Genomic DNA, 26,457 nt, shown 5'->3' on the forward strand with positions numbered 1-26,457 from the left:
TCCGGTGGTAGATTCTGCGAAGCACTGCTCTTGTTAGGGTTCGTGTTAGCAACGTCGTCAGGTTTGAGCCTCCTGAGCTCACCTACTAGTTAAGGTTACGCTGATATAGCCTCTCAAGGCTTAGGCAAAACAAAGCTTAGGTAGGAAAAACAAAAAAAAATATTCAATGTCTATCTCCATTATTGGTACAAAACATCCGAACTTCGAACTTCTGTATCCGTTAATAAATGAAAACACAAAATCATCTAAAAGCATTTATTGCGAATATAATAAAAACACACACACACACACACACACACACACACACACACCCAAACACACAGAAATTAGAAACTTGTGCCGAAATAAGATTTTATTACGCATTTAAAAATATATTGTATATTAAAACACAGAGTGCCATGATTTACATGTAGGCAATAGAAATATAAAAAAAAGGATATTTTTGAAGTGAAACTTCTTTAGGCCTGTTAAAAAACTATAAAATGATATACAATACATGCACAGACATTCTGTGTTGAAAAATGAAGCAAATTGTAATGAAGTTAATCTATATGTAATCCAATGAAATAGAATGAAATGAAGTATTCTTCCAGTAGAATAGTAGGAATTCACTTCAGTGGATTTTTTGGAGGAACCCGAGGAGATATCTCTGGCTACTTTAATTTCCCACCACTCGTGCACTCTGATATACGCTAAATTGTTAATAAGCCATCATTATCACAGCTCACAGCATTAACACAGCTCGGTGAAACACAAAATCAACAAAATAAAACAATTCACGCGACTTCACTGCGCGCGTTCCCGCCAAAAAGCCCCTAAATTAGAAATTTGGTAAGCAGCGTCTTGGCTCGCGCATCATCAGATGGGGCGTAAGAGCATCGGCCTACAAGGGCAAAAAAAATAAAAAATGACACTTCGAATTTATCCAAAAACTTTTTTAATTATTATTATCATTTTAAACACCGGTTACATTTTAGTTTTGCAGTATTGATAAATTTTACACAATTTTGTTGGCAATGCTCTTTTTGGCCAAAAGCCTTGTTGCCACACCCGAGATGGATACATCAAAATTTGATAAAAAAAAATTAATATTCCAATCAAGTCTAGGTACAATGTAAACATTAAGAATAAAATTAACTAGAACAATAATACTGTTATTAATACAAACATTTATAAATCATGTCGCCTGGAATGTGACTAGTTTAAGTGTTTTAAATTAATACTATGAGAGAATTTCCTCATAAAGTTTGGTATCAAAATTTTTTTTTTTTTAATAAAATTAATAACATCATAGCTGCTGATATTACGCCTACCGAGAAAAGGAGAATCTATCCAGTTTGAAAGATTATATTCCCAATTCAAAATTTTAAAATAAAAAAAAACAATAAATATAAACAATATTTCTAAATCGTTACGTACAGCGTGAGGCTCTCAAAACTATAGCTTACTCGCTCTTTTGTTGCGTATTTAAACTAGAGTGACAGTGACGAAACTTACATTCAAAATTACTGGTACAATTTTCGACAAATTCCTAGAGAGATACAGGGTGTTGTGAAACCGTACAGGCGGACGAGGCTGATGTCCGGTATCCGCACTGTGGTTGTCTACTGTCGCTGTCTCAAAGCGGTGTGAGGTCGGGGCACGGCGGATGAATGAGGTCGCGCGAGCCGTGAGGTGCCGCGGCTGTTCACCGTTGCGTACGACAGGTACCTGTCTGATAGGTCTGGTTGCTCCATCTGTCCGGGGACCAAGGACCGCATCACTATAAGCCGACTGCTCCGAGCATATCACATTTTTTGTTGTTGTTGTTTATATAGGTGGACGAGCTCACAGCTCACCTGGTGTTAAGTGATTACTGGAGACCATAGACATCTACAGCGTAAATGCGCCACCCATCTTGAGATATAAGTTCTAAGGTCTAAGTTACAATGCATTATTACGTTTCGGTTTGAAGGACGGGGCAGCCGTTGTAACTATACTGAGATCTTAGAACTTACATCTCAAGGTGGGTGGCGCATTTACCTTGCAGATGTCCATGGGCTCCAATCACCACTTAACACCAGGTGGGCTGTGAGCTCGTCCACTTATTTGGATAAGCAATAAAAAAATTATTGCTTTTCACATATTATTATATCGTCATCTCGCGCTAAAACTGTATAATCTCAAAACTTACAAAACAGGAGAATGTTTTAAAGGTTTAATGTAATATTTTGAATACTTAATCATCTTTGCAACATTTCTTTTTATTTTTTACCAGTTACATTATCTGTCTTTTAAAGTAAGATAAAATTATGTATTAATTTTGCTAATAGTAGTCAAAATACCGGTAAACTAAAAAAAAAAAACTAAAACTAAACTACACTCTCTTGACCAGTATTTATGAGAAAAATACTGGTGATACCAAATGTTTACGCATATTAACTCAATTTCGAATATTTTTGGAAATTGTACCTACATTTTTAATGCAAAAAGACGATATATTAAGTCAACGAGAGTATAGTAGAATTATTTTGTCCGTGCAGTTTGGGTCATAAAACATAGCCCGGCTAGGGCGGTGAGTATGTTATTATCGATAAAAACAAACCTACCTGCAAATTATAGTACATATATCGAACAGAAATGTGATTTTGTGCATTCGCTCTCTGAATTTCTTTATTGACACAATGACTACTCCTTTGTTTTGTACCAAAACGGCAGAATTTATTCAAATATTTTGCTTGTTAGCTATAATATACACCAGCACAAGCACGTGTTATTATCAACAATGTGTTAAAATTTTTCAATGAAATGAGAATAGATCCCGAAAAGTTACAAAGTGTTAATTTCTGCCGTTCTCGTTAACTTGCTGCGGCGATATGTGGTGTAAGTGTTCGATTAGTGATTTTTTCTTTCTTATTTTTATCACTAACCCACAAAAAGACAAAACTAAATACACTATCGATAACGCTTATCGACAACAATAATGCTCATCACTATACCCGTCCATAAGGCTCGTGAGTGGAAAAGTGAGTGGAAAAGAGAGCGAAGTACTCGCTTCACCGCTCCGGTTTTATTTATGACCCAAACTGCACGGACAAAATAATTCTACTATAGTTTGTTTTATTACTGGTGGTAGGACGCCTTGTGAGTCCGCACGGGTAGGTACCACCACCCTACTATTTCTGCTGTGAAGCAGTAATGCATTTCGGTTTGAAGGGTGGGGCAGCCGTTGTAACTATACCGAGACCTTAGAACTTACACCTCAAGGTGGGTGGCGCATTTACGTTGTAGATGTCTATGGGCTCCAGTAACCACTTAGCACCAGGCGGGCTGTGAGCTCGTCCACCCATTTAAGCATTAAAAAAAATAGCTTTTCACCTATCGATACATATTAAGTAAACGAGGGTAGTTTGTTAGTCTCACGTGTTTGTTGGTGGCGGCGTGTCGCGGCTGCAATGGACAACTCATGTTGTTCCCGGTGTAGGCCACGCACCGAACCTGCCACTCGCCAAGCTGCTCGTTCCAGTGCACGTACTTGTCGATCAGGGCCTGAGGAGCATCGATAATCAGATTGCAGACTGATATATATATATATATCCGTAATTCGGACACGATTCGATTAGTCTTAGTTTGACTTCCATGCAATACCATCTTTACCACACGGGGCCCGTGCCCAGGACCCCCATTCTCAGGGGGCCCCGAAAGACCGACAATTTCTCTCACACGTTTATTCTCAAAACATTTTTGTCGGGCACATAACACTTTTTTCACAAATCAGTAATCAGAAGGTATTTACAAGGCATATACTATGCCTATAATAGAAGGTTTTTCTCAACAGAAATCCCGAAAGAAATCGTTATCGAAATCGTAACCAAAAAACCGGCAGCATTCTAATATCATTAATGACATATTATATCACACTGTATTTGATTACCTATAATAAATGGTCATACTCAGTAAAAAAATGTTATTATAATTCGCTTTTTTTACTTTCCAAAAGGGGCTCAAATTCTTGTGTGCCCAAGGGCCCCAGCCTAGTTTAAGACGTCTCTGCTTCCATGGTGAATGTATATTATCTATACTGTAGCACTCCGTTTCCAACAGTCAGAAAATAATACACAGATCGCAGTAGTTCACTTAATTCTGTATTGCTTTATTTTTAACTCCACTTGTACAATCTTTAGATATCTGCTCACAACTCAATACACTGCTTTCTTTTTTTTTTAAGGGATTTTATGACCTGGTAACTAAGACCTTTAAGTCATGTCTTATTTTAATTTATATTACATTCTTATTTTTATGAAAAATAATGAAATGAAATGAAGATGATTAATTTGAGACATTAATCAACTGGGATGAAATTAAATGAAATGATATGGGATGAAATATAATCTCAGACACTGCTTTCTGTCCCGTTTTTTCAGACTACCGCCTTTTTTATTATGTCACGTCCCCACTACTGCCATTGCTCCCACCAACAGTATTGCTATTTGGTAATCCGAAAATTGCTTTAACTGTGACATGTTAAATTGAATTTAATTATTTTACAACAAACCTTACAATACTAATATTATAAAGCTGAAGAGTTTGTTTGTTTGAACGCGCTAATCTCAGGAACTACTGGCCCGATTTGAAAAATTATTTCAGTGTTAGATAGCCCATTTATCGAGGAATAGGCTATAGGCTATATAACATAACGCTAAGACCAATACAAGCGGAGCACCAATAAAGGATGTTTCAAAATCGGAGTTTTTTTCCCTTTTGAGAGCTTCCGCTGCGTGCGCTACAGAAACTATTAAAGTTTCGCTAAAATAATGTTTGACAGAATTGTTCCCCTTTAAAAGATCTAAAAAAAAAGTCGGCGACAGCATATATCTTTATGTTAAGGTTGGCTCACTATAACGTTTTTTATGCTAACCAAATTTGTTCTAAAATAAAGTATTATTTGCGAACTATTCCACGCGGACGAAGTCGCGGACAAAAGCTAGTCGTTTAATAAAAATCAAACCCGCAAAATTATAATTTGCGTAAGTACTGGTGGTAGGAGCTCTTGTGAGTCCACGCGGGTAGGTACCACCACTCCGCCTATTTAAGCAGTAATGCGTGTCGGTTCGAAGGGCGGGGCAGCCGTTGTAACTATACTGTGAGACCTTAGAACTCATATCTCAAGGTGGGTGGCGGTATTTACGTTGTAGTTGTCTATGGGCTCCGGTAACCACTTAACACCAGGCCGTGAGCTCGTTCACTCTAAGCTATAAAAAGACAAATCAACGAACAAACCTGATATTCCTTCGGTATATAAGAGTCCAGCACGAGATCGGCTAGCTGGATCTCCCTCTTCAGGGCCCTTATCGAGTCGAGGATCCCCTCCATCTCCCTCTGCTGCTCGCGCTGCTGGTCAGCGAGCTCGGCCTTAGCCGAGTTGAGGAGTTGGACAGCCCTCTTGAGCTTCCTGGTCTTAGCAGCGTTCTCTTCCTGGAGGCTCGAATAGCGTTCCTCTATATCCAATCGCTCGGCCTGAAATGAATGCAAAACGTACACGGCTTAAAGGTCTAGTGTTAGAGCCGTAAAAAAAAAACTATTTTTTTTTTTAAGTAACAGGCAAATGATCTGCACGTTTGGGATGGTATGGACGTGTGATGAGACGAAATGATAATGAGGTTGGTAAGAGAGTTTTAAATATGAACGAGGAAGGCTTTAGAGGAAGAGGTAGACCGTAGAAAAAATGGATGAATTGCGTGAGAGACGATATGTGTAAGAGGGGAGTGAGCGAAGAAATGGTATATGATAAAGGAGTATGAAAGGAGAAAATGTTTTTTTTATTGCTTAGATGGGTTCGACGAGCTCACAGCCCACCTGGTTGTTAATTGGTTATTGGAACCCACAGACATCTACAACGTAAATGCGCCACCCACCTTGAAATATAAGTTCTAAGGTCTCAGTATAGTTACAACGGCTGCCCCGTCTTTCAAACCGAAACGCATTACTGCTTCACGGCAGAAATAGGCGGGGCGGTAGCACCTACATGTGCGGACTCACAAGAGGTCCTCCACCAGTAATTACGCAAATAATAATTTTGCGGGTTTCATTTTTATTACACGATGTTATTCCTTCACCGCGGAAGTCGATCGTGAACATATTTTGTTAAGTACGTATTTCATTAGAAAAATTGGTACCCGCCTGCGGGATTTGAACACCGGTGCATCGCTACATACGAATGCACCGGACGTCTTATCCTTTAGACCGCGACGACTTCAGAAGAGGAGTGTGGAAGGAGATACCATGTTGGATTAACCCCAAGTGACTCGGAGAAGGGCAGGGGAATGGTGAATGATGAGGCAAGCTATCTAAGCAAGAAGTACTATTGCGATTAATTGGAATATTAAGCATACACCTGACGGTGAGTGGTCATGGTCGCCCGTGGACATCAGCAATGATATTACCAAGCAGAAACAAGCTTAAGTGCCACCACCTCACCTCCTTCTTCTGCAAGTCCTCCTTCAGCCTGAGCTCGTTGGCGGCCCTGAGCTCGAGCTCCCGGGCGGCCTGCTCCAGGAGTCTGCGTTGGGTGTCCGCTTTGTCCAGGAGGTTCTCTCCGCCTACCAGAACCTTAGACTCGAGACGCTGCAGTTTATCTTTCAACTCTTCCTGCTGTCTCCTGTAACGTTTGGAAAGTTCTAGATTAAGCTCTTTGTAGTATATCATGTGTCTCAAGCTAAGGCATACGTAGAGCGATGTCTATAGGTTACTGGTGGTAGGACCTCTTGTGAGTTCGCGCGGGTAGGTACCACCACCCTGCCTATTTCTGCCGTGAAACAGTAATGCGTTTCGGTTCGAAGGTGGGGCCCCCCCATACTCATAAAAAAACAATTGAACTGTTTTTTTATTTTTAAATAAACTACTACTAATTGAATAAGAACTATCTGATGAACTCATCTTTGTTTAATACTTCGCTATTAAATTTTATTGCCTTTTGTTTATTTCACTTTTACATTAAACACAATATTGCCCAATATATATTACCCGAGCACAACAATGGCGGAGAATTTGAGGTGCGTGAGAGTAGACGTAGACCCTAACGCGCATGCGCACTTGTCAGTGCCCAGGGAGGAAAAATTACACTTTCTTCCCGGTACAGCGGGACGAAAACCGAACTTTCGGCGTAGGTAGGAGAAAAAAGATGAAATCCAAATTTATCTTCTATCCTTGTTACGCACTTAGTCCTTTGTAGTTCAGCTCTCTTCTCCTCCAGAACTTTCCGGGCCTGATGAGTTTTCTCCTTGATCATTTTCTCCTGCGAACAAAACGGGAGACCATTATAATTAATAATTATCGTCTCGTAATGAGCCAGCAATGGAACCGCAACGTTCGTCAATGACGCATCGATGTAAATGGAAATTTAATGACCTTTAATGACCCGACTGCACGAGCGGTCGGCTTGGAACTTGGAAGCATTACCGATTCTGTCGAGATGACTGAATCATTGAATTTTTTTCGTACCTAAGCTGATAGCCTTGAGAGGCTATTTCAGCGTAACCTTAACTAGTAGGTGAGCTCACGGGGCTCAAACCGGAGTGATGCTAACACTGACCCTAGCAAGAGCAGTGCTTAGCAGAATCTATCACCGGATCAGAAACGCGACCCACTGAGAAGATCCGGCGAGAAACTCAGTGGGCTGTGTCTATGGGTTAGTTTACTCGTCGAGCCCTTCGTCGCAAGCGACGGGTTCGACGAGGACGGTGATCGGTGCTTGTTGTACCTAAAAGCACCGTTAATGGATCGCGAGGTTCCGTAATGACGTGTTTTGGGCGACGTCGATCATTAACTAATAGGACTTTTGTAATGCATATTATACGTTCGGTAAATGTAGTTGGCGCGATTCAGATATGGGTTTATAGAAAATAATTCGTTATTGATGCTTCCTTCATTCGCGGATTAAAATGAAAAATGAACAATTGCTTTTTTTATGATTATTTTTTTGTTTTTTTTTTTATTATTTAAATAGCATTATGTATTATAAATTATTCATTAATGTACATTCAGGCAAATACAACAGTTTCCAATTATCTAAGTGAAAAAACGGACGCACTCAAATGAATTTGTTGTTTTGTCTGTCGAAACCTACGAATAAATAATAAGTTATTTATTCGTAGTTATATAATAAATAATAAGTTATTTATTCGTAGTTATATAATAAATAATAAGTTATTTATTCGTAGTTATATAATAAATAATAAGTTATTTATTCGTAGTCCGAAACTAAATAACGGGTTTTTACTGTTCGATAACGATCTTCTGCATCAAGACTTAAAGAGTCGAATTCACATCACCCAAACAATCCTGCAATATGAATGTGCATGGACCTGCGCCATATTGTGACGTCATAGCTGTCAAATCGAAAAATATAAGTAAAGTCAGTAAAAAAAGTAGGAATTTTTTAATATTAATTTATATGTAATCCAAGTCTTCGAGTTTGCCGATTCCGCTCATCCCACTGCTTGAGTAATCATCATCATCGTCGCCCATCCATAGATTATAGGGCCCGACAGTGACTTTTAAATAGGTGTTTTTTTTTATTATATATAATCTAAATTAATCTTTAATTTACCTCGACCAGTACTCAACATTTCAAGTAAATGTGTACGGTTCATTAAAACAAACATATTATTAGTCTTCATAGTTAGGCAAAATCATAGACCTATATAGTAGGGACACGACATATTGTTCTATACGTACAATTGCTTATATAAATAGCACCCATTTTGAAGGCACATACATAAACATATATCTATCTCGTTCTTACTCAGCACTTTAACTCGCAGGAAAACAATATAACAGTATTTCAGTGCGTACATAAAATGAAACATGAATATACGTAAATATCTCCGTCTCCGTCTAATGAGGCCGAAAATCCATGTTTAGCGCGCCAAATGTCATTGTCACGTCAGTTCGGCCGTCTGTTTTGGGTTGTACATTATTTATTGACTTTGATATCGATTTAATATGATTGATTATATAAAATTTCATAATTTGCTTAAAACATACAAAAATAATAATTAAAACGTATTTTATAGGATCTCAAGAAAGTCGATGCCCTAAAACTATTATCTATATGTATTTAAATTCATTATGGAGCCCTCATCCGAAAAATCCATTTTTCGGTCGGAATCTATTGATCATGACACTAATCATAAATACCACTTTAAAATATGTCATCAAAACATATTTAGACATTCTGTTTAGATATTTCGGGAAAAAGGCTACCGACAAAATCTCTTCGGAACTATTTAAATAAAATAGTTTTATTCCGCAGTGAGTAAAACACTATTGTAAATTTGTTAAATATTTAATAATTAAGTGATTTTAGAGAGGAAGTCACAAGGAATGACGTTTGTAATTAATGAATAAATGTTCTGTAGGTGTTTTTTTTTTCACGCGGTCCCTTGATAAGTTTAAAATTTGAATCACTCTCAAGCGAAAGTGATTCAAATGGTGCGGCGCACCATCCTTGGGGTGCGCTGCGGTAGTATGTTACGGACTTTAGAGTCAGCAAAACAATTAAAATAGATTGTAATAGTCTAAGAAAAACACGTACTCAACGTGTACGTATACGATAACATTTAGCATGCTAGAAATGGGCTGATGGCTTTGAACTACGCCGTATCTTTATGTTTTGCGACAAACGACAACTTTATAAAATCAGTGTAGCAACTTTTAAAAATCATCATATCGTTTACTTGGCAAATTCGAAGGACGAACTTGTCTTAGATTTCACCCATCTAAATCATATCATATTTGCACATAACAATATACCTACTTACTTCCCATTAAAGTATAAATTCTACAAATAAATAATACTCAACAATATTTAAAATAAAATGAGCCAAGAACGTTTATCGATAAAACCTGATAACATTGAAATCTTTTGTACAGCACTAAAGCCGCCATGTTTTGTGGCCAGATGACGTCACAGTGGCACGAAATTTTGGTTGACGTTTCATTTCCATAGGTTTCCTACTTCATTGGGCAAAATAATTTCAAATATTTTTTTTTTTGGTGACCCTACTTTTTTATCGAACTTTGACAGATCAAGGTCACTACAACTAAAATGATTTCTCATTCATTAACCAACGGCCAATGTTAAAGGCAATGTCAAAATCGCGCTCGTACCTTCTCCTCTCTGCGCATCTTCTTTCGCAGCTTCTTCTCCTCGGGATCGAGAGAGTCCATCTCCGGATCGGACACGCTGTCCTCCGAGAGGTCCTCCTCAGACAAATCATCTTCGGCGCCCCCTTCGATTTCTGTTCAACATCATCCAAAACGTAACGAATTTTAATAATTATGAGGTCCATGGACATCGCAAAGTGAATGTCAGCCGTTTTGAGATAGGAGGTCGTAACATAACGTAGCGTCTGTTCCATTATCGTTCAACTTTTGTTTTGCGTCAGAAAGATATCGAGAGGTGAAATGCTATTTGGTTTAGGCGACATTTTTGCAACTTTACTTAACATTCAGAGTTTTCTAATTTGAAAAAAATATTATGATTGAAAAACTTCTTTAGATATTTGATTAGATTTTTGTGGTAAACTTAATTGAAGTTCAAATTAAAAACATTGAACTCTTTTTACTAGTGGTAGAAACTCTTGTGAGTCCGCACGGTAGGTACCACCGCCCTGCCTATTTCTGCCGTGAAGCAGTAACGCGTTTCGGCTAAGGGTGGGGTAGCTGTTGTAACTATACTTGAGACTTTAGAACTTATATCTTAAGGTGGGTGGCGCATTTACGTTGTAGATGTCTATGGGCTCCAGTAACCACTTAACACCAGGTGGGCTGTGAGCTCGTCCACCCTTCTAAGCAATAAAAAAAAAATCGTCGCGTATTAAGCGAAATATCGCTTAAACTGAATAGCCTTTCACCCTTTGATATATATAGTCGCTTAATAAGCGACATATATCCTACCTTGGTCTTTTGTCCTACTGCCATATATGCACTACAGGTGGCGCCCATAGACATCTACAACCTAAATGACGCCACTCACCTTGATACATGAGTTCTAAGGTCTCAGTATAGTAACATCGGCTGCCCCGCCCTTCAAACCGAAACGCATTACTGCTTCACGGCAGAAATAGGCAGGGCGGTGGTACCTACCCGAGCGGACCCACAAGACGTCCTACCACCAGTAAAGTGGTTAGAGTTCGCTGAAAACTAGTGAAATATTCATAGAACGCCGCCATCAATTCTCCGGGGAATCCCCGAATTGCCTTACGACACTAAACGGTCTAGCCCACCGCCTTACCATTGCTACAGTCCTCCAATTGCTTCTTGAGCTGATCGATCTCCAACTGGAATCTGGAAACGGTCAAAAAAAAAGTTATTATTACGTCACGCGCACGTTAAAACGTCACATTGGAACGTCACCCCCCATTTTGAGGAATGCAGCGATGAGAGAACGTGACGGTGGTGGTGATATTTAATGGCGCCGGGTCTTACGACTCCCTGCCCCCCAACTACCCCCACCCGCCCCCCACCGGAGGTATTGAATTGACTAGTTAAGGGCGAGCGAGGAGAAAGATTTTAGAAGGAAATATATATATTTTTTATTGCTTAGATGGGTGGACGAGCTCACAGCCCACCTGGTGCCCCCAAGTGGTTACCGGAGCCCATAGACATCTACAACATAAATGCTCCACCCACCTTGAGATATAAGTTCTAAGGTCTCAGTATAGTTACAACTGCTTCTCCGCCCTTCGAACCGACATGCATTACTGCTTAAATAGGCGGCGGTACCTACCCGCGTGGACTCACAAGAGGTTCTACCACCAGTAATTACGCATGTTATAGTTTTGCGGGTTTGATTTTTATCACACGATGTTATTCCTTCCCCGTGGAAGTCAATCGTGAACATTTGTTGAGTACGTATTTCATTAGAAAAAGTGGTATCCGCTTAAGATTCGAACACCGTTGCATCGCTACACACGAATGCACCGGACTTCTTATCCTTTAGACCACGACGACTTCAAAACATATTACATATTATTCTACCTAAACAATATATTATTTATTATATAGCTAGTTAGCTGATTAAAGGCGAGCAAGGAGAAATATTTTAAAAGGGTGAAGTGTAAATTTATATAACAACTAAGAAAGTATTCAGTCGTTGGATACATAAAATGTAATTTACGGTTGAATATCTCATTTCTTTAGGTAATTAAATTAAAATAGCAGATTAATACCTAGTCTCTAATTCAAAATACGTACTGATACTTGTCACTGCACTGCGTGTGTACATGCACTTTGTTATTTTACTCGATTAGTACTTGCCTAGTGTCTAGTACTCGCTGTCGAGTACCTGTGGACGTAACTAATATAGATTACACGACAAGGACATTCATAGTATTTATTTCATATTCTTTAAGAACGTATCTACTACCTTTGACTTAATAAGGACGTATCTAATATAGATTACACGACAGGGATGTTCACAATATATAGTACTCTAAAATAACGTGTCTACTGCCTATTACTTAATAAGGATATACCTAGTATTAAGTGCAATAGAAATTCACCTATTGTCTCCTACTCAAGGACGGACTTAATATCTATTACTCGTTAGGGACGTACCTAGTATCGAATACTCGATAAGGACGTACCTGGTAAGTAGCGCGTCTCCTGGTTCGTTGTTGACGTGCGTCTTGTTCTCGATATTCTTGGCTCGGTTCGCGTAACGAAGCGTGCTGATCGTCTCGACGTAGTTCGTATCGGCTGGGCCTATAGTCGCGATCTGTATCGAACATTACAGCTTTAAGCTCACTGAGTTTCTTGCCGGATCTTCTCAGTGGGTCGCGTTTCCGATCCGGTGGTAGATTCTGCGAAGCACTGCTCTTACTAGGGTCAGTGTTAGCATCACTCCGGTTTGAGCCCCGTGAGCTCACCTACTAGTTAAGGTTACGCTGAAATAGCCTCTCAAGGCTTTAAAAAAAAGCTATCGTCAATGGCATTTCTTGATGGTCATAGATACATCACAGGCACTAGTAGACATCTTGTTTATTTTTGCCGCCAAGCCGTGATGCATTCCGTATTTACGGGTTAGGGTTAAAAAGTAATGATTCAAGGATATCAGGTTAGGTATGAAAAAAAAACAGCTTTGTACATCGACGAGCTCACCACGATGATGAGCCCGTGGATATCACAGAAATTGCTTACCATAACTGTCTTAGAATTCCCCCCGAGTGAGTCCTGCAATAGTCTGGTCAATTTCGAGTTCCTGTACGGTATGTGGGTGCTTTTGCCGTCGACTAGGGCCGATATCACGTTTCCCAGCACCGAGAGCGACTGGTTTATCTTCGTGGCCTCCTTGAGGCGTGTCCCGGTGGCTTGAGTCTTGCTTTGACGCTCCGACCCCTGACGGAATATCGGAAAACTGATTTTTCGTGTCCGATTTGTTTGCGGAGATCATATGAAACGCGATGGCTGAATTCAGATATTTTTTTTATATTACTTGAATCGTGGTAGTCTGAGTTTGTGAGCTCTGGATGTGATTTAATACGATAAGTAATGAATAACATAGATGTATGTGCTTTTTAACCGCCCTCAAAAAAGGAGGATGTTCGCTGATCGATTGTATTTTTTTTTGTTTTTTATCTCGAACTCGAGTCGATTTAAGCCGATTTGGATGATTATCAATCAACTAACTGAGTTCGGTCACATAGAAAATTCGAGAAAAAACGATACACTATATAGTTTGGTTTTCGAGGTGACTGGAATGAATACGTCATCCATATTTTTTGTTTTTTTTTTTTATTGCTTACATGGGTGGACGAGCTCACAGCCCACCTGAAGTTAAGTGGTTACTGGAGCCCATGCATCCACAACGTAAATGCGCCACCCACCTTGAGATATAAGTTCTAAGGTCTCAAGTAAGTTACAACAGCTGCCTCACCCTTCAAACCGAAACGCATTACTGCTTCACGGCAGAAATAGGCAGGGTCGTGATATCCACCCGCGCGGACTCACAAAAAGTCCTACCACCTGTATACGAAATATCGTATTACTCTTTAACTAATTCTCTATAAACACTTATCACTTTTAATTATTATACTGGTTTTCCTCTTACGAGTAAGGAAAATATTCCTGAATGACATAAGCAGCGCCTTGATAGTCCTGATAATTGAATTTATAGTAAACTAGCTGACCCGGCAGACTTCGTAGCGCCTCAATCGATAAATAAAAGACCTAAACTTTTGTATAAAATAAAATTAAAGCAAACAAAAGGAATCCGTCCGACGGGGGACACATCAAAGGAAAAATGTAATTGTTATTTTTACTTTATTCCGAGCATTTTCATATTTATCTACCTTTTAAACCTTCTCTGGACTTCCACAAATAATTAAAGACCAAAATTAGCCAAATCGGTCCAGCCGTTCTCGAGTTTTAGCGAGACTAACGAACAGCAATTCATTTTTATATATATAGATGAAAAATTTCAAAGACTCACCGCCAAATCGACTAGGTGCAGTTTCCCCATTTTGACGTGAGTTTTACCGTCGCTGCCCTTCTTACTGCTCTCGACGGTTATCGAGAATATGGCGTGGGACCGCGAGCTCTCCGTGTTCATGGCGGTCGCGCCGATGTGCCGGTTCTTATCGCCTACCGTCATTATCTTCTCTAGCTCGTCAGCGTTATGCACCACGTACCCTGAAAACGTGCGAAGTACCAATAACGAAGCGCCTTGGAATCATCCAATCCATAGAATCATCTAGGCGGGCACCTTGAGTCGAGCGAGGGCGGTGATCGCTCTAGGCGAAAAGTGGCAAAAGAAAATGTTTTTTTTTATTGCTTAGATGAGTGGATAAGCTCACAGCCCACCTCGTGTTAAGTGGTTACTGGAGCCCATAGACATCTACAACGTAAATGCGCCACCCACATTGAGATATAAGTTCAAGGTCTCAAGTATAGTTACAACGGCTATGAGGGCTGCACTAAAAGTATCGGGAATGGAATATTTCCACTGTTCCTGTCATATTAAAATCTTTTTAATTGAAAACTCCTTGGTTTTAAAAATCGAATACCATTTATTTATTTAAAAAAAGATTCTCGGTCTTGTCACGAGGTTTTGTCAAACTTGTTTAGTCATTGAGAAAATGGAATTGACTCGAGAAAATTCAAGAGCGATGATTTATTATGACTTTCGAAGTGCTTTAACACAAAAACAGTGTGTTGACCGGATGATTTCTGCATTTGGTGATGAAGCCCCATCCAAAACCACAATTTATCGCTGGTTTGCTTAGTTTCAACGTGGACGTGTCAAGCTCAGTGAGTGATGATCCCCGTCAAGGTCGTCCAAAAAACTGCAGTCACCCAAGAAAACGTTGATGCTGTGCGTAAGCTGATTGAAGAAGATCGACATGTGACATACCGCGAAATTCAGGCAACTTTAGACATTGGCATGAGTCAAATACAAATAATCTTGCATGAATAATTAGGTGTAAAAAAGTTGTTTTCCCGATGGATACCGCATTCGCTCTGTGAAGAGCAAAAAGCGGCTCGCGTTACTTGGTGCGTCAGAACTCTCGAAAGATTCCACGCAGGATCCTCAAATGCTGTATACAAAAGTGTATCAGGTGACGAATCCTGGACATACGCGTACGAACCCGAAACAAAAAACCAGTCACGAGTTTGGGTGTTCGAAAATGAGTTAAAGCCAACAAAAATTGTTCGTTCACGGAGTGTTGCAAAAAAAATGGTGGCCACGTTTGTCTCCAAAACCGGCCATGTTACGACTATTCCTCTTGAGGGACAAAGAACGGTTAATGCAGAATGGTATGCTAGCATTTGTTTGCCACAGATCGTTTCTGAACTCCGTAAAGAGAACTGCAACCGCCGCATCATCCTCCATCAGACAATGCGAGTTCTCACACCGCGCACAGAACAAAAGAGTTTTTAGAGCAAGAAAACATAGAATTATTAGACCATCCGCCGTACAGCCCCGACCGAAGCCCTAATGATTTCTATACTTTCCCTAAAATAAAGAATAAATTGCATGGACAGAGATTTTCATCACCTGAAGAAGCTGTGGACGCCTACAAAACGGCCATTTTGGAGACCCCAACTTCCGAATGGAATGGTTGCTTCAATGATTGGTTCCATCGTATGGAAAATGTGTTAAATTTCGCGGAGAATACTTCGAAAAGCAATAAATACATTTTTAAATAGTAATGTTGTGTCACTTCGTTAATTCCCGATATTTTCAGTGCCGCCTATGTACCCCACCCTTCAAACCGAAATGCATTGCTACTTCATGGCAGAAATAGGCGGGGTGGTGGTACCTATCCGTGCGGACACAGTTATGTGGTATAGGCCTAGTATAGCACCCCTATCACTTCTTGGAGGTGTCGTAAGGGAAATGAGGGATTCCCCGGATTATACGCGTATGAGTGACCGACGAGCGGTTATGGGGCTTAGGAGCATAGGGCACTGATCTTTTTATCCCGAACCTAATCAGAATATTAGGCTGATTTAATAAGATTATCGTATCGTTATCGACTTTTGATGCGTATTCACCTGTCAGGTCCTTGACGAACACACCGATGTCAGGCCGCTCCTTAACCTCGAGGCTCTGATGGGGGTTGTTCCCGAGCAAGTCCCGGACTTCCTCATTGTAGATCTCCAGGTAAGTCACGCACACCAGGAATCTATGGAGATAAAGCAGTAATACAGTAGACTCGAATCGAAGACTAACGCAAACGACTTCGAAAGAGCTTTCGAGAAGCTTTTTTTTTCTTGCCGATCATCGACCAGGCTTTGTTCCGATCGCTGCCAAACTCACAGAACCACTCGTTAGGATGATCTAAAGATTATCTGAAAATTACATCGAAATCGGTCAAGCCGTTTCGGAGTAGGGAACATAGGGATTACGCATCATGCCCATTGAAGGGAAATTGGCAGACTGATACGGCATTATCTACTAGACAATCAAGGGCGATGCAGAAAAGAAGGTGGCATTTGAAATTGTTGTTAAATTCAAATACGAGTACTAAAGACTTTTATTACGTGGACAGGTGAATAACCTCAAATCCATGATTTTTTAGGACTAATTACTGCTTCGAGGCTGAAATAGGCAGACTGGCAAACCACTAGCTACTAGTGGCAGGGCGTCGAATGAGCCCACATGCCAAACACCTCTAATTGTACTTTAAAGCAGTAATGCATTCCGGTTTGAAAGACGCGTACTATGATAACTCCATTGCACTACACGATTTAGAAGCCCGTGTCTCAAGATGGACGGCGGCGTGTTGATGTCCATGGACTCTATTAAGTGTGAACTCGTCTAAGCAATTTAATACCGAAGAGTCCTTACTTCTCGTCGTCCTTGGCCTTCGCTATGTGACTGAAGATGTGTGCAAACGAGTTCGGTATGATCCCCCTGAGTTCTGGAGCCGTGCTGCTGCCCGCCATTGTATAGGTCTTCCCTGTTCCCGTCTGCCCGTACGCGAATATAGTGCCGTTGTACCCTTTGAGGACTTGCTCGACAATCGGGCTGGCCGTTTGGACGTATATGTCCATCTGCAAAAGGATTTTGTCGTTAGCAGGTATCGGTGGTAATTGTTTTTTCTGCCTAAGCTGATGGTCTAGACTCTCGAGAGACCATGTTAGCGTCGCCGGGCTAGTAGGTGAGATCACTGGGCTCAAACTTGACGTTGTTGCTAACACGAACCCTAGCAAGAGCCGTGCTTCGCAGAATCTACCACCGGATCTAAAACACGACCCACTGAGAAGATCCGGCGAGAAACTCAGTGGGCTGTGTCTGTGGGTTAATTTACTCGCCGAGCCCTTCATCGCAAGCGACGGGTTCGACGAGAACGATAACCGGACAATGGTAATGGTTTTAGATTCCAAAATGAAGAAAGCTCTCAATTCGGCTGTACTCTTTATAGACGAGCAGCTTTTACGTGTTCGTGTTGTTTTATTTATTGCAAAGCTGATGCTTCACGCATCCTCTCATTTATATTCCATCAAGATCCGACCTGTAAGTAGTCGTTGATCTTTGACTACATTGATGATATTACTTGTTTTGGTGATTACTGCCCGTCTGATCTGGAGCGCAGTTAGGAGCAAGCGCAAGACTTATTAATGCGGAGACAACTTGTGAGGTTACCCTAGGATTACTATTAAATAGATGATATTCTCAATTTTAATTTATGTGGAAGTCGAATTTTTATTTTGGATAAAATTTTGTATTACGTTCAATTATTAAAGGAGGGGGGGCATTGATGTGCCAAACTTAATTGTTAGACTCGTTAAGACATGATGTCGAGCGTCCAAATGTGCAACGGCTGTCCCACCCTCCGATTTGCGTGACGGTTTCCCGGTATAAATAATCAAGTTGAGTTCACAATATAACTTTTCTATGGACAAAACGGTGAGTGTTTATAATGCTTAACGCAAGTTCTACTTGACAGCCTAAGGTGCCTATTTTTGCCTGTTTCTGCCGTGAAGCAGTAATGCGTTTCGGTTTGAAGGGTGAGGCAGCCGTTGTAACTATACAAAAACCTTAGAACTCATATCTCAAAGTGAGTGACGGCATTTACGTTGTAGATGTCTATGAGCTCCAGTAACCACTTAATACCAGGTGGGCCATGAGCTCGTCCTTCTTCATCTAAGCAATAAAAAATAAAAGTTGGTAAAGAGTACTCCGGTTGGAAAATTGCTGATTTTAGTGATTCATCGTGTGAATGAAGGCACAGCCAATCTGGTCGTAAGTGGTCACTAGAGCCCATAGCTATGAAAACAGACGTGAGATCGGACTATACCCAATAGCAGAACACATGACAAGCTGATGCCAATCTTGAGAGCCCGCACGGGTAGGTACGACCACTCCGCCTATTTCGGCCGCAAAACAGTAACAGCCTTCTGATTTGAAAAGTGGGGAAGTCGTTGTACTATACAAACTGAGATTTAAAACTCATAGGTATCTCAAGGCGAATTTTGGCATTAATCAAATCAAATAAAAAAATATTTATTCAACATAAATGAAAGTACATACTTGTTGAACGTCAAAAAGAACTACCGCCAATTTACAAGAACTAGCCTCCGTCCTGAGAAGAACTGGCAAGAAACTCAGCGGACATGCCTTTTCTTTTTTTCTTTTTTTAAATATTCATTTTTACAATGAGTATTATAACGTAACAATTATCGCAATATTGAAATGCCCGGAGCGAGCAACTCATTCCCACTTGGTGCAATCTTCTAGATAATCATTGACTTGTATAGTAAGCTTTATTGCACAGATGTTCTTTAATAGTTTTCTTAAACCTATGTATATGTAGGTTCTGAACATCTTGTGGAATTTTGTTGTACAGGCGCACAGACAAACACCCGAATGAATTTCGTAACGTTGTTGATGTCCATGAGCTCCGGTAATCTCTTAACACCAAACCCAATCGCATTCAATACAAATCGCATTACGATTATCGCATATTCATGATAATGTGACGAAAATTCAAGATGGCAGTTTGGATAATTCGCGCCGCCTACATCCGACTTTATGGCCGCGACTACGAGAGAGGTAGGTAGGTAGGTAGGTGGATTCAAGACGGCGCGGATCGCGTGAACGAGGCGTGGCCAGAATCCGGGTCAGTCGGTCGCCCCGCAGACGCAGCCCCGATGCGCGATGCACGAACTACGTAATATCGATTTTACAACAAGCCGAGTTGCATACCGAGTTGTGCTCGATCTATACTTAGTCTGGCCATAAATACTGTTACAATGAAAAATAAATAAAAAATCTATTGCAAATAACATTTATTACTTTTACAGTGTGTTAGTTTAATACATAAATATAAAACAATTTAAAGTATAAAAATCTTATTCGAAGTGGTCTCCATTGGCGGCAATACAGTCCTTTAAACGTTGAGGCCAGTTATCAATAGAAGCACGCACTCTTTCCATGGGAAAATTTTTCACTGCTAATCGTACGGATTGTTTTAGTGACTCCAAATTATCATGGCGTTTAGAGCAAGCCGTACTCTCTAAAACTGACCATAAATCATAATCCAGCGGATTAAGATCGGGACTAGACGACGGCCAGTCTTCAACTCTGATGAAGTCCGAAACGTTCGTTTCCAACAAAGACTGTGTAGACCGAGCTTTATGACCTGGCGCCGAGTCTTGCTGGAAGGACCATTCTTGATTATTGAACATGGTGTTGTTAAGGGGCTTCACTACCTTCTCAAGAAGGGTATCTTGATACACTTGTGTCGATGTTTTGATATCTTTTTCACAAAAGTATGGCTCAGTCACTCCTTCATAGCTAATACCACACCAAACCATCACTGAAGTCGGATAGTGCCCACGTTGCACTCTGTCGACTAATTGGGAAGCTTCCTTAGAGCTTTGAGCATAAATACGGTCATTTTGTTTGTTAAAATGTTGCTCAATTGTAAAAAAAATCTCATCCGTAAACAAAATTTTTCTATGACCTCCCTTTGCTTTAGTAGTTGTTCAGTTAAGACATCATCATGTTGTATCAGTTAAGAAATGACCAGTACGTCTCTTATAGGCTGGAAGTCCTAAGTTATCTTTTAAAATACGCGACATGGTTCTAGGTGCTATCTTCATCTCCCGAGATAGAATATTTTGCTTTCGAACAGGATTTCTTCGAATTCTTTCCCTTACTGCTTTGACCACCTTTTTCGTACGAACACTACGTGGACGGCCAGATCTTTTTCTGTCACAAACAGAGGTCTCATTGTACCTATTAATAGCCCGGTACACAAACATTTTACTAATACCAAGCGTATGGAGAGTTTTAAAAACTGCATTTGGGTCCATACCTACTTTGTGTAACGCAATCACAGCGATTCGGTTGTCTTTATCACCCCACTCCATTTTAATATCGCAAAATATTGTACAATGTATTGGCGCCAAAATGAGAAAACTCAATGAACAATCGTATAAAAATGACAGATTCGAAATTCAAATGTAATATTTTGTTTATTTTTAATTGTAACAGTATTTATGGCCAGACTAAATATAAATCCTTAACGATAGACATATCGCTACATAAGTTACATTGTGCAAATCGAAAATGACGTCCAATTCCCCCTTCTTTTTTTATGTTTTTTTTTCCTACCTATGCTGATAGCCTTGAGAGGCTATTTCAGCTTCACCCTAACGTAACCTACACGGTGAGCTCACGGGGCTCAAACCGGAGTGTTGCTAACACTGATCCTAGCAAGAGCAGTGCTTCGCAGAATCTCCTTTAATGAACACTATCTCTATTCATATGATTCATTCGAATGATTTTTAACGATTTACGATTAATAATGGTCGCCCAGTAATCGAAATTCGACCTTTATTTAATTAATTACCTTTAATTTAACTTTGCCTAAAGGTACTCCTTTTAATAATATATTTGAGTTGTTAAATTATTATTATTATTATTATTTAAGGTTTTTAGTTTTAGGTTCATTGTTGGAGTGGATTGCATAATTTATATAGACCAATAATCTTAATTAGGTAATTAAATGTAGACTTTTTTTTTAATTATAAGTTAGAACTTTATTCTATTGTCAAATACTATACGTCTATGATTACAGATTTCGCTAAGGTTACAACACTTGCAAATAATAATAAGTAGTAGTTATATTTTTCCAAACTGGAAAGGCAAAGGTATCACACCATACAGCCTAATCTTTTATAATTTTTATTAAGAAAAATGATATTATGAAGCGAAACGAAATGAGATGAGATAGGATGAAATATAATTTCAGTAAAATGGTGGTCATTTACTGAAGCTTTTTCAGTGGACTTTTTGGAGGATCCCAAGAAGCTACGTCCAGCGCCTTTGTTTCATTTTCCCACATTTGTGTGTGATACTAAACAGTTAATAAGCCACCGGTTATTACACATTTAAACCTGAAGAAACACTAAATAGACAAAATAAAACAAATCACACAACTTCACTCCTCGCGTTCCCTCCAAAAAGAGAAACAATATTAATCTATTATCAATTTGACCACATCCTTTAATAAACAAAAGAGTATATAATATGCGTGGGTGTGTTAAATACATGGTAGTGGGTTTAATATTTTTTTTTATTGATTTAATGAATTTTTATGCATAATTTAAAAAAAAATTGGCTTTCTGCACTCCTTCTCTGCATTCATCTGTATCATCACTACATAGTATAGAACAAAGTCGCTTTCTCTGTCCCTATATCCCTATGTATGCTTATATCTTTAAAACTACGCAACGGATTTTGATGCGGTTTTTTTTAATAGATAGAGTGATTGAAGAGAAAGGTTTATATGTATAATAACATCCATTAAATAGTGAAGAAATCAATAATAAATTACAGTTTCCGAAGCGAAGCGAGGGCGGGTCGCCAGTTCCGTAAAAGTGTGGGTTTCATACTCCTCCGTCCGCGCATCTTTCGTAAAAAGGGATACAAAGTTTTTACTTCACGTATTAATATATACCTATGGAATTTGTGATGGCTTATTTTTAAATAGAAACACTACATAAATAAAGAGATTTTTTTTTTTGTTAAACATTAGACGGTAGTTAGCACAATATAAAAATGTCGACGACGACAAAATACACCTCAGACATCGGCGACCACGAAAACTGTGAACCATTCGAAATTCTACGAAATAATAAAATTATAATTAAGTCGTTTATTGTTTAAAATTTAATAATTATTGATTTCATCTTTGTTTGGTCTCCTGTCGATACCGGTCAGGATATTAGAGCGAAGGTACAAAATGATTGTGACATCATAGCTCCTTGACGCCTTACATCCCCGGTTTTGCGGAAAGAAAGGAAAGCAGTCGACGTCGCCCAAAACACGTCATTTCGGATCCTCCCGATCCACTAACGGTGCTTTTAGGTACTTCAAGCACCGGTCATCGTTCTCGTCGAACCCGTCGCTTGCGACGAGTAAATTAACCCACAGACACAGCCCACTGAGTTTCTCGCCGGATCTTCTCAGTGGGTCGCGTTTCCGATCCGGTGGTAGATTCTGCGAAGCACTGCTCTTGCTAGGGTTCGTGTTAGCAACGACGTCAGGTTCGGGTCCCGGGAGCTCACCTACTAGTTAAGGTTACGCTGAAATAGCCTCTCAAGGTTATCAGCTTAGGTACGAAAAAAAAAAACTTGACGCCTGTACGAACTGTCAAGGACGTCTTGAAGTCAACGAGAATTAGGTACGTTCAAAGATTACGTTACATATCGACGCTTGAAAGGCAAACGTGACTAAGCGACAATAGCTTCTTTATACATAAATTATAGGCAATAACCATATTCGATGCGCAAAAATATATATTTCTAGGTCTATTAAAATCATTTCAATCCTACAGCTAGATTCGTTAAAATAGATTTTTTTCAGGTATTTCAACTTTAAATTAGTCTAATGTAAAGTTCACGCATTGTCGCTTAGTCACATTTGCCTTTCAAGCGTCGATATGTACATTCCAAGGATACTATATTAAACAGGATAATATATATTTTTTTCTTTCGAAAAGAAGGTAGCATGCTTTAAGCCACTGAGTTTCTCACCGAATCTACTCAGTGGGTTGCGATTCCTATCCCGCGGTAGATTCAGCGGAGCATTGCTCTTGCTAGTGTTGGAAAATTCTCTCTGGCTGAACCCGTGAGCTTACCTACCCGCGGACGGGTCGTGTGTAGCCGGAATAGTCCCTACCACTACCGACTATAAGTTACCACCGTAGTTAAGGTTGATAGTCGCATTCAAAAATTCAAATAATCTACTTTTTTGTTAAGTGAAATATGAATTTGCATCATAATAAAGGCCGGGATCAATCGCTTTGCATACATACAGAGTCATTGGCATTGTCTAACCGTACGTTAAAAAGTACTTTCTTTTAAGGTTTTACATTAGTGTTCCGTTGAAGAAATTTTTCAAATTCCACACATGTTATTTTGGGTCCTCCCGATCCACTAACGGTGCTTTTAGGTACGTCAAGCACCGGTCATCGTTTTCTCTAAACCATCAGCTTAGGTAGGAAAAAAATGGCGTTTATACGGCTTTAATAAACAAGGATACCACTTGACCACGACTGCTCTGACAAGAGTAAGAGAATGATGAATTTATACACGCTTCAACACAGGGCTCCAATTCACTCTGCACGTTAATGTTATACCAACTATTATTCAGTTTTATTTATTTATTTATATCTGCAACGACTTCATAGTTCACCCGGTGTTAAGTGGCGACCATAGATCTAGCAACGCCAATGCCGCTAATACATACTACAAGAAACCGTAATTTAGAACAGCGTTATAAATAATATTAGATAGATACATCATTTGAATCATTATAACATACGGCTACCTCTTTTTCGCTTACGACAACTAGCACGTGAGGAAGAGGGACGCAGCTGGCCCACGGAAACAGGTCACGCTTCGCTGACTGACCGTAAAGAAAATTCAGATTCAATTTGGAAGTCACTGACCTATTAATAACCAAAATTGCGGGTTTTATTTTAATAATGATATTTGGCAATTTTATTTTAGGCTTTAGAAAGCCTGGGCCTATTGTGTGACAACATAAAAAAAGGATTGTGACTAACTATGCCTACTGATTTAAATAAAAGAACAAAAATCTCAACTGTCAATTATTTTGGGCACAAGTATCAATCCATGCAGCCATTTTATAATAATAATAATAATATTTTATTTCAGTAAAAACCATACATTTTGTTAGTATTACTTAGAATCTAAGTCAGTAACTTAAAACATTACACATTAATTATCAGACTCTATATGTTATTATTTTTGTCTCTCATAACACACTGTGTGTTGCACAGATTATTAATTAGCTGCCCCTCGATCTTGCTCGATATAACTTATTTAAGCAATCATTCCAGTTTCCCTAATATCATAATAAACATTACTGCAAAGTACCTAAATCTTTATTTCCCGTTGTCGAACGAAGACAAAGGCCTTTGTGTCGACAGACCCGAGGACGAGGAGTATCGACTGGATCCGTTCGCACTAACGCGGCCATTTCCGAACGTGATTTGGAACGTTTAACGCATTTATTATCTGTATTATTGTAAAATTTAAATTAAGAACAGAGCCCGACCGATCGTCACTGGAATTGCCTCTTAGGCTACCAGCGAATACAAAAAAAAATCAGAATAAATCACTCCTAGTATACCTAAGTTTATCTGTGGTATGAGTACTTCAGTCGCTACCGCCCACTTTAAGACTCAAATGTACAACATAAATGACCCGAAGTGAATAGAGAAAAGGTTTTTTTTACTGTCGACAATTACAAGAAAAAAATGTCTTAAACAAAAGCGGAAATGTAATGCAAACAATTAATCTGAACCTTGTAGTTTCAATAGTCTAGCAACTGTAGCACGTATTACGTGTAGCGCAGCGCCAATGCGGCGGACATTCCCCAGGGCGGCCATTACGAGTACATATATTGTTGGACAATATTTAGATTCAAAGACTGCAAATTGGATTGAGCTGACCAACCCAACAACTAATGAAGTCATTGGTAGGGTACAACGGTCATCTTTCTCGTCGAACCCGTCGCTTGCGGCGAAGGGTTCGAAGAGTAAATTAACCCTCAGACACAGCCCACTGAGTTTCCCGTCGGATCTTCTCAGTGAGTCGCGTTTCCGATCCGGTGGTAGATTCTGCGAAGCACAGCTCTTGCTAGAGTTCGTTAGCAACGTCGTCAGGTTCGGGCCCCGTGAGCTCACCTACTAGTTAAGGTTACGCTGAAATAGCCTCTCAAGGCTATCAGCTTAGGTAGGGGAAAAAGGCAGGGTGCCAGAGGCAACTCAATATGAATTTGACTTCCGCCTTGGATGCAGCCAAGAGGGCCTACAAGACATGGAGCAACAGTACTGTTTTGACTCGTCAACAGCTAATGTTCAAAGGAGACTGAAACGATTACATACATTTTTGGGCCCGAATGTAACGTGATGAAACTAATATGAATTAATAGATTCAGATTTATCAGTACCTTGCTGAAAATTATAAAAGTTTTCTCAATCTGAGAGCCGAATTAATAAAGATTTAGTAAAAGTTCGGTTATGTTACAATCTCTTTAAAAGAGCTGAATAATAACTTATTTAAGCATAAGTAAATGTTTATTATATCCATTGGATAATCTTTTAAATGTCATATTATGAATGAATATCAATGATATAATAATAATAATAATAATAATGTTTTTATTTCAAGTAACCATGACTCATATAAATTGTTAATAAGACTTAGACCTATGTTAGTAGTTATATTTACATCACAATGAATTACTGTGGTAACATCCCATGGGAGATGGCACCACAGCGACCCATGTATATACAGTCCAGCCTGCTTGCGATCATGCTCAGGATACTGTTGGAGCTGGCTCTCACTCTGTTTACCAGAGATGCACACCTCTTACGCATGGTAGCGTAAAAACAATCTATGTGCGCGTCTGCAAACATCCCTGAT

At 39.6% G+C, this 26,457-nt stretch overlaps 1 protein-coding gene across 2 annotated transcripts in view; it reads right to left on the minus strand.

Moving 5' to 3' along the window:
• Nucleotides 1-914: 914 nt before the first annotated feature.
• The window catches only part of LOC101744080 (kinesin-like protein KIF3A), a 49,655-nt gene continuing 24,112 nt past the window's right edge, over nt 915-26,457 (minus strand). For both annotated transcript variants that reach the window (XM_004926416.5, XM_012690637.4), the window contains exons 3-14: nt 17,336-17,541; nt 16,540-16,670; nt 14,474-14,673; nt 13,183-13,380; nt 12,630-12,760; nt 11,276-11,328; nt 10,150-10,280; nt 7,197-7,273; nt 6,457-6,637; nt 5,260-5,496; nt 3,403-3,528; nt 915-1,736 (exon numbers count right to left, since the gene is read on the minus strand). In XM_004926416.5, coding sequence (XP_004926473.1) covers nt 1,605-1,736; nt 3,403-3,528; nt 5,260-5,496; nt 6,457-6,637; nt 7,197-7,273; nt 10,150-10,280; nt 11,276-11,328; nt 12,630-12,760; nt 13,183-13,380; nt 14,474-14,673; nt 16,540-16,670; nt 17,336-17,541 — 1,803 coding nt within the window. In that variant the 3' untranslated portion in view covers nt 915-1,604. The remainder of the gene's footprint in view (nt 1,737-3,402; nt 3,529-5,259; nt 5,497-6,456; nt 6,638-7,196; nt 7,274-10,149; nt 10,281-11,275; nt 11,329-12,629; nt 12,761-13,182; nt 13,381-14,473; nt 14,674-16,539; nt 16,671-17,335; nt 17,542-26,457) is intronic.

The sequence above is a fragment of the Bombyx mori genome, chromosome 24 (assembly GCF_030269925.1).
Source record: "Bombyx mori chromosome 24, ASM3026992v2".
Taxonomy (NCBI): Eukaryota; Metazoa; Arthropoda; class Insecta; order Lepidoptera; family Bombycidae; genus Bombyx; species Bombyx mori.